Source organism: Papio anubis, chromosome 5 (assembly GCF_008728515.1).
Source record: "Papio anubis isolate 15944 chromosome 5, Panubis1.0, whole genome shotgun sequence".
Taxonomy (NCBI): Eukaryota; Metazoa; Chordata; class Mammalia; order Primates; family Cercopithecidae; genus Papio; species Papio anubis.
In genome coordinates this window covers 168329909-168347488 of record NC_044980.1, presented here as the reverse complement: position 1 = coordinate 168347488, position 17580 = coordinate 168329909, and the positions used below count along the sequence as shown (strand labels likewise).

The 17580-nt window shown below is 50.5% G+C and overlaps 1 protein-coding gene across 3 annotated transcripts in view; it reads right to left on the bottom strand.

Moving 5' to 3' along the window:
- HRH2 (histamine receptor H2) overlaps positions 1-17580 on the bottom strand; it is a 53974-nt gene that overhangs the window by 23099 nt on the left and 13295 nt on the right. For 2 of the 3 annotated variants that reach the window (XR_004183911.1, XM_031666610.1), the window contains exon 2: positions 4201-5802. Coding sequence is in view for 2 of the 3 variants with exons in the window: in XM_031666610.1 (XP_031522470.1) it covers positions 4201-5276 (1076 nt within the window). In the remaining variant the exon portion in view is untranslated. Of the gene's footprint in view, positions 1-3108; positions 4093-4200; positions 5803-17580 lie in introns of those variants that run through there. The other variant, XM_031666611.1, reaches the window with a different exon arrangement.

The following is a 17580-nucleotide window of genomic DNA, read 5'->3' as shown; positions in this document are numbered from 1 at the left end:
TGCAGAGTCACATTCCTATGAGAAGAGGGCCTCAGACTTGCTCACTGCTCTACCGCAAACAGTGCTGGCAGGTGGCAAGTCCTTGGTAAATGCTTCTCACTGGGCTCTGGGTGGTTTATTCTGGCTGGGGCAGAGGGTGGTGGATGGGGCTGGGGAGGTGGCAGGAAAGGCAGCGAGACGGTGGGCAGGGACCAAATCAGGGTGGGCCAGAGGGTTGGGACTTGTGGGAGGCTGAATAATGGCCCCCAAATGTGTCCACATCCTAATCCCTTGAGAATGTTACCTTACACGGCAAAATGGACTTTGCAGATTCGATGACGTTACAAAATTTGAGCTGGGGCTCTAGAGTAGCATGGGTTACCCAGGCGGGCCTCAGTGCAATTGCAAGTGTCTTTCTAACAAGGAGGTAGAGGGAGAGAGCTGGCTACAGCAGAGCAGAAGGTGACGTGACCTTGGAAGCAAAAGGCTGGAGTGATATGAGAGGGGCCCTAAGCCAAGGCATGCAGGCTAACTACAAGTGGGGCAAGGTAAGGAAAGGGAGGCTCTCTGGAAGCCTTCAGAAGGAACCAGCCCTGCTAACACCTTGATCTCAGACATCTGGCCTTCTGAATTGCAACAGAATAACATGTGTTATGTTTGGCCACTAGGCTGGTAGGGATTTGTTATGGCAGCCACAGGAAATGGACACAGGGCTACCTATGTGCAGGCGGCCGTGGGAGGCAGAGGAGAGTCCTGAGCAGGGCACTACACTGAGATTCATGATTTAGGGAGCTCACTGTGAGTGACGGAGCAGACAGGGAGAGGCTGGGAGCAGGGGTATCTGAGAGCAGACAGGGGAGAGGTGATGAGGGGTGATGAGGGGCAGATGGTGTCTGCCCACAAGGCAGACAGCAGGTTCTCGAATGGTGGGACCAGCCGGGGCCCCTGACTGTGGGGTGAGCTGCCCTGGGTGTGCTGCAAAGAGCACTCATAGAGGCTAGGCAGGAACGTTGTGGGGGGGCTGCTAGTTGGCCACAGGGAAGGGAGGACCAGCCAGCTTGGCCACTCTATCTTCTGGAGTCACCCCTTGGCCGATGGTGCCCCCACCCCACCCAGGGCAGGCTGGCTCAGTTCCCTTTGGAATTCTTGGCTCAGGCAGACAGCCCAATCTTGGCAGTGATAAGGGCTCTGGGTCAGTGCGGGTTTGACCCCAGACGGAGAGCTGGAAGGACATGCTATCAGCCAGCAGGGAAACTGGGAGCCGAGCTTATCGAGGGACACACGAGGCCCTGATCGCCCTGGCAGTCTTGGTGGGAATATCAACCTCTGGCTGTTCTTGGCTACCTCCGCCCTCCATGCCCTCAACCACGGTGTGGGGCCCTCTGACTGGCTCCCCAACCCTTCTCTGCCAAAGCCCTCTGCCCCTGCACCACTGGAGGACAGACCACAGCTGTGCTCTCCAGGAGCATGGGCCCTGGACTCGGCTCTGGCCCTGCCTCCATGGCTGCATGCATGACCCTGGCAGGCACCGCCTCTCTGCTGGCCTTTGTTTCTTCACAGCCCCTCACCCAGGGTGCCCGCAAGGATCAGAACAGGAGATGGACACTCATACCCTGCAGCATGCCGGGCACCCAGAGGACAGTCTATGGCAGGCGCTGCTATTTCTGTTGTTGCTCAGATCACAATTTTGGGTTGTGTCCCTTGGGGCAGTTTACTTGACTTCTGTGAGCCTCAGTTTTCCCATCTGTAAAGTGGAGATTAAGCAAGTCCCTGCTTCACGGGGTTGTGTGGAGGATGAAGTGAGGCCCTGAGTCTCAAGGGTCCAGTCCTGCCTTGGATGAAAGGGTCTTCTCATTTGCATTTAAAAGCTCAGAGGTCTACTCTCCGGGGTGGGCTCCTGGGCCCACATGCCAGCCCCATCCGGGCTTCAATCCTTGGCATGTGTGGCTCTGAATCTGACCAGTCAGCTTCTTAACTAGACCATGAGCAATTGCAGGTGGCCGAGGGTGGCAGGGGGTGGGAGATGCTCTATCTCACTTTGTGCCCTTAGCACTGGGTGCAGGGGTGGGAGTAGGATGCCCCCAAGGAACAATTAATGCCTAGAAACAATGTCAGGCATGAAAACAGGCCAGTAGTGGGTGCTCAATGAATGTTAGCTATTGTTAAGTGCTTATTGAATGAAGAAGTTCCCTTAAGGACTCAGCTGAAAAGGCGGCTTATTAACCCAGGACTCAAACAGGTAACGGCAAATACAAAGGGATATACAAGACTAAACCCAGGAGTGGCAACCACCTTCTAGCTGAACCACATCCCTGTATTTTTTTCTTTTTTAAGCTTTGTGAACTGAGTAGGCTTTGCACTCCAGCTGCCTCCTGAATAAGAGATTGTGCAAGGATATGGTAGGTGGGCGTTTTGCCCATCAGGACTGGAAGCGGAAGTTTCCAGGTGTGCACTTGGAGGGTGGATTTGAGGGACCGGGTCCAGGGCCTGAGGCCACAGTTCAATGCAGGAGCAACAGGCTTGCTTCAGATGGACAGTGGTGAGGGAGCAGAGGGCCCCAGATCCAAGTCTATGGAGGGACACTCCACCCCTGGGAATGGGGGTGGTAGCTACAAGGACCAGAGGGAATATGCAGGGGTCTCACTAGGCAGTTTTGCCCCCACAACTCCAGAACCTGGAAACCTTGTTGGTGGGTCTGCAGCATCCACACAAGCTTTTCTTGAGTCTGACTTATGTCCTGTTGGGAGACGGCAGAGCATGTTTGTGTCCTTTCGCTCATGTGAGCTTCAGGCAACTCTGGACAGCAAGTAGGAAGCCCGGTGAGGGTAGATCAACTCTCTATGAGATGAGCAAACCGAGGCCTGAGATGGGGAGGAACTTGCTCAGGATACAAGGTGAGTGCCGGCAGAGCTGAGACCAGGGCTATGCCACTGATTTTCCATAACGTCATCACCATAAACCCCAAAAAATCTCATTTCTACACCCCCAGTATTCATCATGATTCCTGGCATGTGGTGGGAATTGGATGAATGTTTGCAAATGAATGAATGAACAAATGAACAAACAGATGAATGAAAGGGTCAGTTCCACAGACCAGCATCCTGGAAGGCAAAGCCATGGTCTGTGGGAAGAGAAAGGAAAGCAACATTTATTGAGCAACTTCTATGTGCCAGGTATCCTCTGAGCATTCTTTCATTTGCTCCTCTCAGCAGTGAAAGCCCAGACCAGTAAGCTGCTTCTCCCCACAGGGAGCTTCCTCGGCGCCACTCAGGTCTTTGGTGTGGTTTCCCTTAAGATCCTGCATTGGCTTTGTCACCAGCGAATTTATCCAAATCTCATTCTGATTCTGCGCATCTTTTCTGCCTGGTGCCCTCAGGAGGGGGAATCCTGTTGTCCTCACTTGCATCTCCCGCACTCTGAACATCCGAGAGTCTGCAAGCTTTTAAGATCTATGGCCTCCTTGATTTTGCTTTCTTCTCTTTCCTCTCTTATGAGTCAGTGCCACAACCCCCTCGTCTACAGTCTCATCCTCTGGTCCACATCTTAGGGGTACCCAGAGCCCTCTTTCCAAAGCATAGATCTGCTGAAGGTACCCTTACCCTTGCTTCTAACTCTTTCACCTTTCCTAAAATCTACAGTATCATGCCCAAACTCAGCCACCTTCAAGGCCCCACCTTTCTGACTCCACTGGCCTCTTTCCCCACCGACTTACACACCCCCACGGTAAGAGCTGATGCATAGTAGGTGCTCAATAAATGCTGAACTGAGCTGAGTTTCTCATTTAACTCCACAACAGCCCCATCAAGTGGCAGCATTGGTGACATGGTTATTTGAGTGCTATCCTGGAGGGGTTCATTGAACACTTACGACTCCTTAGTGGCAGTCAGGCTTCAAACATAAGACTCCTAATTGTAAGGACAATGTAGCTAGGAAAAAGGGCTCGCGAGTTCCAAAGTCAGGTGGCCACTCTTCAGGCCCCAGCTGTGCGGTCCTTGCCAAGTCCTCTGAGAATTTTAATATGCTCCTTTTAAAATGGAGCTAATAAGTTCTCCCTTTGGGGGCCGTTGGGAGGATTAAGCACGAGGGTGTTTACAAAGTGCTCATGAAGAGTGCCTAGAACAGAAACCAGCACCATCTAAACAGCAGCTCCTTAAATCATTCCCATCAGTAGCCTCCCCTCCCGGTGCCCCCATCCTGTGCACCAACGGCTAGGGCTATTACCTGTCTGTGGCTCCCTGGGGGGCTGTGACTTCTGTCCCACTCCACACCTGGAGCTTCAGGGGTTTCTCTTCCTGTTGCCTGGGTTCTCGGCTTTGGGTCCTGGACAGCTGAGAGGCGTTGGACCTCACAGAAGTTTTGTGGGAGTTGCGGTTGGCAAGCCTGCAGCAGAAGAGCTGTTGGTACCCGGTGCGGAAGTCTCTGTTCAGCGCAGCATACAGGATGGGGTTCAGGGCTGAGTTGGCATAGCCCAGCCACAGAACGATGGCTTCTAACACCTCATTGATGGCATCATCCCCTCTCAGCCCACGGTACACAAATGCGGTGAAGTAGGGAAACCAGCAGATGATGAAGGCCCCCATGACGGCGGCCAGTGTCACTGTGGCTTTGTGCTCCCTGATGGTGGCTGCCTTCCAGGAGCTAATGTGATTGATCCTCTTGGCCTGGTCCCGGGCGACCTTGAAGATACGGTAGTAGGTGATGCACATGATCAGTAGTGGTAGGTAGAAGGTGACCAGCCCATCCACCAGCCCGTACACTTCATTGACCTGGACTTTGCACTTAGAGGTGGTATGATTGCCCTTGCTGGTCTCGTTCCTGCTGTTCCACCCCAGGTGGATAGACAGGAAGGACAGAGTAATGGAGATGACCCAAATTAAGACCAGAGAGATGGCGACCCGAACTGGGGTGACCAGCACAGGGTACCGCAGTGGGTCCATGACAGCGCAGTACCGGTCGAGGCTGATCATGAAGAGGTTGAGAATGGAGGCTGTGCAAAGCATCACATCCAGGCTGGTGTAGATATTGCAGAAGACCTTGCCGAAGCTCCACTTGCAGGACAGCTGGTAGATGGCAGAGAAGGGCAGCACCAGGAGGCCGAGGAGCAGGTCAGTGACAGCCAACGACACGATGAAGCAATTGGTCAGGTTGCGGAGCCGGCGGTTCAAGCCCACGGCCAGACAGACGACCACGTTGCCAGCAATGGTGATGAGGATGAGGACCGCAAGGACCACGGTGATGGTGATCTTGCAGGCGGTGGAGTCCAGGCAAAAGGAAGAGGCTGTGCCATTGGGTGCCATGCTGGGACCCTATGGCTCGGTCCCCTGACCAGGGCCCCTGGCTGCTGCTTCTCCGCTCCCAATGTGACAATTACGCCAACCACTGGATTCCAGGCTCCCAACAGAGCCAAAATGTGTCCAATTTTTTTTTTTTTTTTTTTTTTGGCCAGGGGGTGGGGAAGGCTTCAATGACTGACTCTGGGCTGCTTTTCTAGAAATAAATTAAGCAACACCTTCTAAGGTGTTGAGAATGAATATGAATGAAGAATAGAGAAAAGCAAAGCCTTGAAGCCAGGTTCATGTATCAAACTCCAGTCCTCAGATGATCCCCTGAAGAGCTAGCTTCCTCCTGGGACTGGGGTAGGTCTCCGCTCCCCAGGTTTTGCATAGAATCCGAGGCACTGTCTGGCGGTGGCTTTGGTGTCATGCAGGATGGGTCACGTGGAGACACAGCTGTATCCCTCTCCATAGCTGGTGCCTGCTCCCATCTGCGTGATGGAGTCAAGTATTGGGGATCTCCCTCTCTGCAGTCAGTGGAGGGCAGGAGCTAAAAAGGCAAAGGTTGGATGTTAAGCACCTTGAAACCAGATAGAAAGCATGACCCGATTCAAGATGTATCCTTCTACTAGATCTCAACCTCTTAGCAAGACCCCAGGAAGTATGGGGCCAGTCTGGATACCTCTCTTTGGGAGGGACTCGGGCAATCAGGATACATAATGGGGAGGCAGAAGGGAGGCAGGATGCAAGGGGTTGGATACTGAGACTTGTGAGAAGAGTTGGAAAAGCTGGAAGTGCTTGTACTGAGAAAAGAAGGATCTAGACACAGACTTTCAGCTCCACTAGAAGAGGGCCTGCATCTGTTTGCTCCTGGTGCCTGGCCCCACAGACAGACATTAAGCGTCTGATGAATAAAGGATAAAATGAATGAATGAATAAACAAATGTAACGAATCTACTCCTCTGAAGTGCTGAGAACAGTATCTGGTGCTGCTGTTGGGCAAAATGTCATCATACTCTAAGGTGGTGGCCGACAAACTTTTTCAGAAAAGGGTCAGGTAATAAACACGTTCTGCCTAGCAGCCTGTGACGGCTCGGCTCTGCCTTTGCAGTGAGAATGCAGCTATGCAGATGACGTGCAGACAGAAGAGCATGGCTGCACTCCAACAAAACTTCAGTAATGAACACTGAAATTTAAATTTCATATCATTTTCACGTGTCACAAAAATCTCCTTTTGATCTTTTTCCAAAATTTAAAAATGTAAAAACCATTCTTAGCCACGGGCTGTACAAAGCCAGGCAGAGGGCCAGATTTAGTCTGCAGTTCGTCACCTGTCATCCACGCCACCCCTGCTCTGAACACATCTCTAAATCTTACTGGTCTTACTTGGCAGAACACGTGATCCCACATCCAGGTCAGCAGGGACAGAACTCACTCAATCCTTCTAATGGTTGCATAACAGTCTGTGGGGAGGCTCACCATGAATAGGTTTATCCTATCTTCCCCATATCACCCTCTCACGGGCATTTGGGTGGTTTCTCCTTCCTCCCTTCCTCCCTTTGCACTATTGAAGTAGTGCAAACACTACTTCAATAAAGTAACTGCATGTGCAATGCCTCTTGGTTAAATAAGAGCCCCTGGTCACCAGATAATCTCCAAGGCGCCCTCCCAGTGGTGGCTGTATATGATTCCAGCTGGCGAGAAACAAGCGGAGGCCCTGCTCCACGCCCCGGTCCTTCTCTACCAGCTTCTCCTGGTTTTTCAGAGAGCAGGCAATCTCCTGAGCTCTGAGAGTGTGCAGAAATCGAGTTGACGGCGGAACCTCCTCTCAGAAGCAAGCTAATCTCCATAAAACATAAATTAAGCCTCTCCCAGGCTCCTGCCTGGAGCGGTTTGCAACCTGAATACGAGAAGCATCATTTAATCATAACGATTGTGTTCGTGCAGGGATCAGGGTTCCCGATCACCTTCTGCCACCCTCCCTGGCTCAGCCACCAGTCCTGGCAGCTGAACCTCCGGGTATTATTTTTAGCAGATCTTTTCATTATATAAATAGCCCAAACAGCATGGGTCTCACCGCCACACTTAATTAACTTCGGAGGGGGTAGCAATCAGGGTATTTTTTTGAGAATCCCTATTTCTCATCAAAATTTTTTCTGACTTACCCCAATAGCCGGGTATAGGTATTTTGGCATCAGGCTGACATTTGAGTTATGTTTGGATGAGGGGTCTTCAAATCTGAGTGAACCAGCCTCTCCTATAATTAGAAAATTCTTTCCTTCTCTCCCCTCCCACCCCTCCTTCTCTTCCTCAGTCCTTTTCAACACACATTTCTCTGAAAACCCAGAATGTGTCAGATGCTTCTCCAGGTGCTGGGAGGACAATGATGACCAAAACAGCTGTGAGTCCTTTCTTCATGGAGTTTTCAAAGAAGAACCACTTCTGCTGTATTCCTATTTAAAGCCCAGCTCCCGTAAATTCTGGTCACCTTTTTCGAGGGCAGGTGATTTTGTACAGCGCTCTGTCTCCCTCCCATCCTCTCCTGTCCCATGTGGGCAGAAGGATTGCCTTAGAGGGCCACGTCATCCCCTTATGGAGCAACCTTCAATGGCTTCTCTTTGCCTGTGAGGAAGAATCATGTCATCCTTGTCACCATCATTGTCACCATCATAGCTAACAAAAAATAGTCTCTCAAACTGTCCTTTCAAACTTCTCAAGTGATGACAGGCTTATTCCAGTAAGCCAAGTACCCCTGAGGTGTACAGAAAGGGCCAAAAATCAGGGCCACCACACACCTGCGCCCCTGCACCAGGAAGTGACTGCTGCTGACCATTTGGTATGTGGGGGCCTCCTGCGTTTCTCATGCCTCTGCATGCACATGGACACACCCCGGGCACTGTCCATACACAGCATACACGCTACTGAGCAACTGCTTCTCCTTCACTTCTTTTAACATTTCCAATATATAATGGATGGCCCTCTAGGTCGCTTAGATCTAAGCCATCCTTCAGGGAGCCCAGCCCACGGCAGTGCAACTGCTGTCATGAGGATATGTGCACAAGGATGTCCACTGGCAGATGTGCAATGGCAAGAATGGAAAACAATCTGAGCTGCCATCTGCAGGGGGAAGAAGTTTCAACGAATCACGGCACAACTGTCCTGCAGGATCGTCCTGGGCAAAGCGACACCACACATAGTAAATAAAATATTACTGAATCCTCACAACCCCACGAGTGAGGAAAATCATTGTCTCTGTTTAACGGTTGAGGAGACTGAGGCTCAAAGAGGCCAGGTGATGTCATGCCCCTAGAGAGTGGCAGAGCCTGGATTCGAATTCAGCTCAAACTCCTTTGGCCTGTATTTAATGCCCATTCTTCGATCAGACTTCAACCTGTCTTTCCAACAGGGTCTCACCCAGCACTCCAGCATCTGCCTGTTAATTTCACAGACTCTCGGGCAACCGAGCATGTCCCCAGATGCAGCATGCCTTCTCCCTCCTGTCTCTGCGTTTGCGTCCCCTATGTCTGGTGCTTCACTCTTCCTTGTATTTACTTCAACCACTCTCCTTTCAAGGCCCAGCTCAGGTACCTGTCTCCTTGAGTCCTCCTAGATGCCTAAAAGCAGGAGTAACCTCTCTGCACTTTGTACCGAGTTAGATTGTACAGCACCTGCTGCCTTGTAGCGTTGATCTGGCTCTGCGGTATTTAATTCTGGAAAGTGCCAGGCCCATTCTGATTCTGTGCCTTTGCACATGCTGTTTTCACTGCCTGGAAGGCCTTTCCTTACCTAGAGAGCTCTTACCCTTTTGTCAAGCCCTGGCCTCCTCTGTCACCTCCTCCAGGAAGTCTTCCAGAGGTAACTTCTCCATCCTCTCTCACTTCTACCTCCCTTGTACTCACCTCAGGCAGAGGCTTGTGCTTTCTGAGGTGGACAGAAAGGGGGTGTTTTTTTAATCCCATTGGGCAGAGTGTTGAGTTTTCAAGGCCTTGGGAGCACTCTCTTCTTAGTGGAGTCCTTGGTGATTCACCATGAGAATGTGTCTTCCCAGGAATTGAGTTGTGGTGAAACACAAAATACCACTCTTCTCTTCTATCCTTCCACCTGGTGGTGAAGAGGACCAGGGCTTGGAGGGTGAAGCTCTCCACAGAAAGAGGTAGAACTTGGCAGACTGCCCCAGGGGTTCAGGTCTGCCTGATGCCACAGCCTCCCTCTCACTACCCACAACCCATGAAACCCCAGAAGAAATGCCGCTGGTGTGCACTCAGTTTGAAAACCAGAGGGATGAGGCCATCTAGAAAAGCAACCAAGCTGGGGACTGGGATGTGCTCCCCCTCCAAATTTGCCAAATCAAGTCCAATACTTTCTTTTCCCTTTTCAGCGGGAAGTGAAACCCCTTTTGTGGTTTAAGTACTTAAACCCCAGACACAGCCCTGGCAATTGCACCCAAGCGGCAATTGCACCCAAGCGGCCAGCAATTTGGGGGAATCAGTTAAGGCCTGATTGGCCTTCTCACTCAGCCTGAAAGATAAATCTGATTTTCCAGGCAATAATGTACAACGGGAAAAGAAAATGGCACCCACGCAGCGACCACTGTGCCTGATGCCCCTGCTGGGCGAGCATCACGGCAACCCTGTGAAACAGGTGGTTTGATCCTTACTCTACAGAACGGACACCATGAGGAGTGAAGGGGAGCCCCTGCGCTGAGAGCAAGGACTTGGACATTGGACAGATCTGGGTTCCAATTCCAGCGCTGTTGCTGAAATAGCTTTGTGACCCTGGGCACGTGACTTCCAACTCTCTGAGCCTCAGTTTTCTCATTTGTAAAATGGTGATGCTACTACCTTCTCCTTCACTTGATGGCTGTGAAAGGAAGACAGTAAAGGGATGGAAAACCCTTAGTGCCCGGTACGTGGTAGGTTCTTCCCAATAACATTTTTGTCATTGGCTGAAGCTGCATGCCAGCAAACAGCATTCATGAGCATGACACATACCAAGCGGCTTGCAGGTGAAGACGCTGTGCTGAGGACTGGGCTACAGCAGTGAGCACAGCAGACACATCTGGAGCGCCCAGCACAGGGGTGGGAGGAGACACAATCCGGGACCTACGGTGGAGCTGCTTATTGATGGCAGCTGTGCTAAGGGTTATCTAAAAGGAAATAGCACCGCCAGAATGTATCATGGTGTCGGTATGGAAGGCTTCCCCAAGGAAGCGACATTCGAGTTGAGATCAGTACAGATGGGAATGAGGTAACTGAGTGAACATGGGACAAGCAGATTCCAGAGAGAAAACTGCTGTGAACATTTGGAGGAGAAAGATGGTGGGTTGTATCCCAAGAGCCCTGAGACGCCTCCGGCAGGTGGAGGGGAAGTTCGAGCAGAGGGTGATGTGATTGGAAGGTGGGAAAAGGGGCACACAGTCCCTGACCTCCTGCTGCGTATCAGGATTCGGCGGTGTGGCAGCTGGGGGTGGGCTGGAGCAGGTGGCTGCCCGGCACCGCCCAGTTCCTCATTCTCATGAGCTATTCATTCTCAGAACTCTTCCCCTGTAATCGACCACTTCAAATGTTCCAGGTGCCTGTTGAGGGTATTGGAAAGTGGCTCCAGCATCAGTCCCCAAGGAGCCGCTCAAAACGGGCTGGGAGGGGTTATTTTGGGGTTGCAAGGAAGACAAGCCTCTCCAAGCCTAGAGTGGCTGCCCCCATACGAGCTGCTGACCAACCTGGCTTCGGTCCAGACGGTCAGAGCTGAAATGATCCCTGGCCTTCCCAGGGAGCCCTTTCTTTCCACTTAACATGGCAGGACAGCTTCATTTAAGAAATGCTGGTCAATATATCGAAAAGATATCTGAGCTCATGTTTTTCGAGCACTATCCACAGTAGCTAAGATATGGAATCAACCTACATGTCCATCAGTGAATGACTGCATAAAGAAAAGGCAACAGGGCGTAGTGATTCACATCTGTAGTTCCAGCATTTTAGGAGGCTGAGGTGGGGAGGTGGGAGGATTGGCCAGGAATTTGAGACCAGCCTGGGTAACGTAGGGAGACCCTGTATCTACAAAAAGTTTAAAAATTAGCTGGGCATGGTGGTGCACGCCTGTAGTGCAGGCTACTCGGGAGGCCTAGGCGGGAAGATGACTTGAGCCCAGGGGTTCAAGGCTGCAGTGAGCCGAGATCATGCCACTGCACTCCAGCCTGGGCAACTGAGTGAGAACCTGAAAACAAAACAAAACAAAACAAAAAACAAAGAAAGAAAAAAAGAAAAGACAGAAAAAAGAAACAGAAGCAGTGGTATACAGACACACACACACACAAAATGGAATGCCATTCAGCTATAAAAAAGAATGAAATCCTGTCTTTTGCAGTATTTGACTTTCTGTGTCTGCCTTGTTTTAGTTAAAATAATATCCTCCAGTGCAACTGGAGTCAAATATTGCATGTTCTCACTCAGAAGATGGTAAAAAATGTGTACACATGGACTTAGCACATAGAATGCTACACAATGGAGCCTCTGAATGGTGAGGAGGTGGGTGATAAGAAATTACTTAATAAGTACAATATACATTACTTGGGTGATGGAGATGATAAGTTTTGACTTGACCAGTATGCAATCTACATATGTTACGTAATTGCACTTGTACTCCATAAATTTATATGAATTAAAAAAAAAAAAACCTGGGAAAAAAAGTGTTGATGACCCATTATGTGCTAGGAGTTCGGGCTCCTTCTTGCCTTTGCCCAGGAGCCCAAGGCAAGCTCTGGGGCAGGGGCTGGGGATACGTGTGAACAGGTGTGGTGGTCCCAATCCTCTAGAAGTTCAGATACAGCAAGAAATGGCTAATAAGAGCTGTGGGTGGAGGCCACACAGGCGTGGGAACTGGGACACTGGAGCTTTGGCTCTGAGGGCAGTAGCAGGCAACAGCTCCGTGTGTGCGCAAGTGCGGGCGCGGATGTGTGTGGGCCAGAGTGTGTACTCCAGCACACACACATGCATTTGTGGAAGGAAGCATTTTCTTGGGTCTGGAAACCCCATTAATGTTAAAATCACTCAGACTACTGACCTGGTAGTTGCACTTCTAGGAATCTGTCCTGTGATTCCCAAAGCACTGCTTGTGTTGGCAAAGTCTGGAAAGTGTAAACGTACACATGACAGAACGCGGTGAAGCTGTACAAAAGACTTAGCTGGGCTGATGGGAGGGCCTCCAAAAGTGTGCCGATACTGAGTGTGATATGCACAAGGGGAACACATGTGTGCATACCCACGCATCTACACGTTAATGTCGGTCAAGGACTGGCTCAGGCGGGCAGCAGTGAAAGGGTAGGGATGGCTGCCTCCAGGGAGGAAATGGGAGCTGGGAAAGAATGGGAGAAAGGCTTCTTTTCCACCATGTATCTCTTGGGACCTTTTCAATCTTTTCACCTTGTATATGTATCACCTACTCAAAACCTAATAGACATATAGTTTGACTGGTGGAGAATAGAAGGAGAAGGGTATGCTGAGCAGAGGGAACAACATGCAAAGGAATGGAAGCTGGAGGACTAGCTCATGCTTAGGAGTGGGACAGGGCCATACGGTTGAGATGGGCTCCAGGCTAGGATTGGGCGAGGGTTGATGCTTGGTCCACTCAGTCCAGACGCCCCCTTATAAAAAGTCCTCTACTTCCAAGCTCATAGCCCTCAGGGCTCATCCTCTCCTCTCAATCATTGCACAGGTTTTGCAGTCCAACTGTCCTGGTCTTTGAGCACGCCGTGGCTTTCTAATTCCCCTCTTGTTGTTAGGGTAAAAATAGCAACGCCTGCTATGCCCTGTGTGATTGGCCCCCACCAACCTCTCCAGCTAGTTCTCAAGAGGAAAGTGTAGCTGGGGATGGAGTGCTTGGGATTTTGGACTTAGTTCTGAAGGTAATAAGGAGTCACTGAAGGTTCAATCCTCAGCCCTAAGATCTCCCAGGGAACTGGCAGCAGATATGGGACCCCATATCTCTAGATCTCAGCCAGTTAACAACCTATGAAAATACTACTACAAATTGGCATATAAGGAATGCTTACTTCATGACAGGCCTGGCTTTATCTCATTTAATCTTCACCACAACAATGTGAGGAAAGAGATTTTTCTTTTTCCCATTTACAAACACAGACACTGAGGCTCAGCAAAATTAAGGAAATTGTCCAAAGTTTCAAAAACAGTAAGTGGCAAAATCAGGACTTGAACCCAGGTCTGTCAGCCTCCAGAGTCCCTGTTCTCGGCCTCCACATATCTGGCTTTGTCGGTAGAGAAAGGGCTTGGGCTTTTAAAAGAGATGGTGTGATTGCAGTTGTATCAACAGCACAAGACACTTCCTCCCTTGTGGTAACATCCACACGTCTTTCATCTTTGTGGTTGCAGGTGTCTAACTCCTTCCTGGCAGGACATTTGGTCAGAGTCCACAGGCAGGAAAAGACTCCTGGTTGAGGCTGTTCATGGGAAAGAAAGTCTGGAGCCTCCCAGGAGCTCTGGTCCTGCCCCTTTATTTCCTCTGAGTCAGGAGGGGTGCAAAGGCAGAGCTTGTTCTTGCTTCTGTCTTCAAGCACGTCTTGTCCCAAGCTCTGCAGCCCCCAGCGGGACTCCTCTGCACAGGCTGAAAAGTGAATGGATCTGAATGTTGTCTGGAATTTGGAATTGGGGGCGGGTTCTGTAACTGGTGGTGTTGGCACAGACGGGGAAGAGTCTCACTACCCCCGAGACGTGTGTCCTCCAGCTCAGCGCTAGATGGCAGGGTCAGAGCAGACACTTGATGATGATGAGTGTCATCCCCTAGGCATCATAGTGAGGGAGAGGGGGACCTGGACTTGACGCAAAGACCCTGGCCACTTCCATTTCCCGAGCACCTACCACGTGCCGGGCACCTGACAGATGATAATAATAGTATCTGGATAGCAGAGGTTTTCATGTTCCCATCTGATAGATGGTAAAACTGAGGTTTGGAAAGCTCACTTGTCTGGGCCCACATAGCCACAGTAAAGACGCAGGCAGGGCTTTGAACATCCATATCCCCCGGCCCACCCTCCCGCAGAAGGCATGAAACCAGCCTGGGCACTGATTTGTGTGACCAGTTCTTGTGTGATGTTTCCTTATCAGTGACAGACTCACACCATTTGCTCGGCCTCTGCCAACGGCAGATATGGGAACCTGAAGCTGCATCCAATGACAAAATTCCTTAGTTTTTGTTTGGGAAAGTCTTTATTTCTCTTTCACATTAAAAAAAGAAAACTGAGGTGGCCGGGTGTGGTGGTTCACGTCTGTAATCCTAGCACTTTAGGAGGCTGAGGCAGGTGGATCACCTGAGGTCAGGAGTTCGAGACCAGCCTGGCCAACATGGCAAAACTCTGTCTCTACTAAATACAAAAATTAGCCAGGCATGGTGGCGGGCATCTGTAATCCGAGCTACTCGGGAGGCGGAGGCAAGAGAATGGCTTAAACCCAAGAGGGCAGAGGTTGCAGTGAGCAGAGATCACGGGCCACTGCACTCCAGCCTGGGCGACACAGTGAGACTCCATCAAACAAATAAATAAACAAACAAACAAAAAACAACCGAGGTGAAATTCAGATAACATACAATGTACCATGTTAAATTGTGCAGTGTTGGGGAGCATTCACTACCTTCACCATGTTGTGCAACCACCACCTCTCTCTGGTTCCAAAACATTTTCATCACCCCAGAAGCAAGCCTTGCTCCCGTTATCAGTCGCTCCCGCTTCCTCCCTTTCCCTAGCCCGTGGCAGCCGCCGACCTGCTTTCTGTCTCTGTAGACTTGTCTATTCTGCATATTGTGGGCACAAAGTGCATATAAATCATGAGGTGAGGGGCTGGAAAAGGACCCCTGATTCTTTTTTCTAACCTGCGTCTCCCCAGCCTCCAAACACCTGGTTGCTCAGGTTATACACTTAGGCATTCTTCTTCTTCTTTTTTTTTTTTTTGAGGCGGAGTCTCGCTCTGTGGCCCAGGCTGGAGTGCAGTGGCGCGATCTCGGCTCACTGCAAGCTCCGTCTCCCGGGCTCACGCCATTCTCCTGCCTCAGCCTCCCGAGTAGCTGGGACTATAAGCGCCCGCCACCACGCCCGGCTAATTTTTTGTATTTTTAGTAGAGACGGGGTTTCACCGTGTTAGCCAGGATGGTCTCCATCTCCTGACCTCATGATCCACCCGCCTCAGCCTCCCAAAGTGCTGGGATTACAGGCGTGAGCCACCGCGCCTGGCCGGCATTCTTCTTGATTCCCATCTCTCCTTCACCTCTGACTTCCAACCCATCAGCAAACCCTGTGGTTTCTGCCTGTGAAATGCGCTCATGCACAGACACACACACACACACACCCCTACTCTCCTTTGCAGCTGGCCCCGTCCTAGTCCTAGTTCGAGCCATCGCCCTCTCTTGCCTGAAGTTTTGAGACAGGTCCTCACCAGCCTCCCTGCTGCTGGCGCTTGAATCACGAGCACCTGCCTGCTTCTGCCTCGCCAGTTCTGTCCTGTTCCGCACTTACTGCCGGCTCAGAAGGCCCCTTGTGATCGGCATCCCCGGCAACCTGTTCCATCTCCTCTTTTACCACCTGAGGCCTCAGTGGGTGCACACTGGCTCCCCTAACCTTGCTCTTGTTCCTCGGATACTACACACCTGCTCCTCCCCAGAGCTTGGTCTGTGACCTGCTGATGACCTGGACATTCCCGTCTTGGTACACACATCAGCTCTGCAGAGGGGCCTCCTGGACCCCTCCAAGGCAGCTCAATTCACCCTCTTTAACATCCCCCCCATGTGGCCCTCCTAGCATTTCGTGTGTTTCTCTATTGGTTCACTATTTGTCTCTCCCTACCGGAATGAGAGCTTGGCGAGGGTCAGGATCCAGGATCCAGGATCCACTCCGCCTTGCTCCCTAACAGGCACTTAATGGGGAATCCACTAATACTCAATTGGCTAAATGCATTTGAAAATAACCGTCATAACAATGCAATATCCCATTTATTGGGCACTTTGAAAGTATCAAGTAATGTTTGAAATATTTTAAATACATTATCCCATTTAAGCTCTTCAACAACCCTATTATGTGGGTACCACTATCCATCTCTATTTTATAGATAAGAAAATTAAGGTTTATGATGTTTTGTGACTTGGCCAAAGTCCTCCATCCGCAGTGGGCTGGCGAGTGTGGCAAAGGCCTGGGGAGGGAATTTTCAGGGCAGGGGTGAGATGGGATAGCTGAATAGTCTGCCTTGGTTCTTGGGGAGGTAAGATGTGGATCGCCAATGTTTTCAGGGAAGCCCACATCCCTGCCACCCAGGGGCAAAACTGCTCAGGGGCAGCAGCTGGGGTGGGAAGAATGTTGGGCTGGGAATACGGATCCTGAGTTTGTGTCTCTGGTGTGACTCTGACTTGCTATGTTACCTCAAGCAAGTTTCATACCCTCAGTTTCCTCAGCAGAAAAATGTGGAGATGGGCTTAGAATATTTCAAAGGTCTCTTCCAGCAACTGTATGTGTGTATGTGGAGGGGAGAAGACAAGGAATCGTGAACCCTCCATAGTGAAATAGAGCTCTGGGTGGAAATAAAACACAGTGCTCCTCGTGTTCAGGAACCTCTTCTGTAGCACCCCAGAGAGGCAGTCATCCTGGCTGTCCTTGCACACCTCCATCGATGGGGGGCTTACTATCTTACAAAGTGTTTGCCAATGAGCCACAGCTATTTAAGGACATTTACAGAGCTCTACACCCTCTTTCTTTGGGAGGTCATACCTCACTGCATAACAAATACATTGCAATGTATGCACTTTGCAAAGAAAATATAATTTGTATATGGCTATTTGACTTAGGCAGCTGACTTTGACCAGCTGGCATAGTGTTACATTTGCAGATGTTCAACTGGACATTTAATACTGGCAATTTTATCGTTTTCTTTTTGTATTTTATACCTGGCACTTTGGGTGTATGTGTGTGTGTTTGCAAACTTTTTTGTGCGTCTCTGAAAAGCTTTGAGGTTCAGAGAAGAAGTCCAAGTTCCTTTTTCCAGGCTTGCTGTCACCACCATCATCACCATCACCTCCACCGTTGGTAGCAGCTGTGGCCACATGAGCTGGATACCAGCGCTGCCGCTGACTAAACGTCTCTCCCTCCCTCTCTGTTCTCTCCCCCAACCCCCTTCCTTGCAGGTTTTGCCCTTCTGCCAAGGTACAACTTTCTCTTACAGGCAGAAGTCCTGCAACCAGCTGGGTCACCTTAAAGATAGCAGCAGCACACAGATAACCCTTGCCAGGAACATTTATACCCGTTGATTATCTTACGCAACCTCCGCTCTGCTGAGGAAAA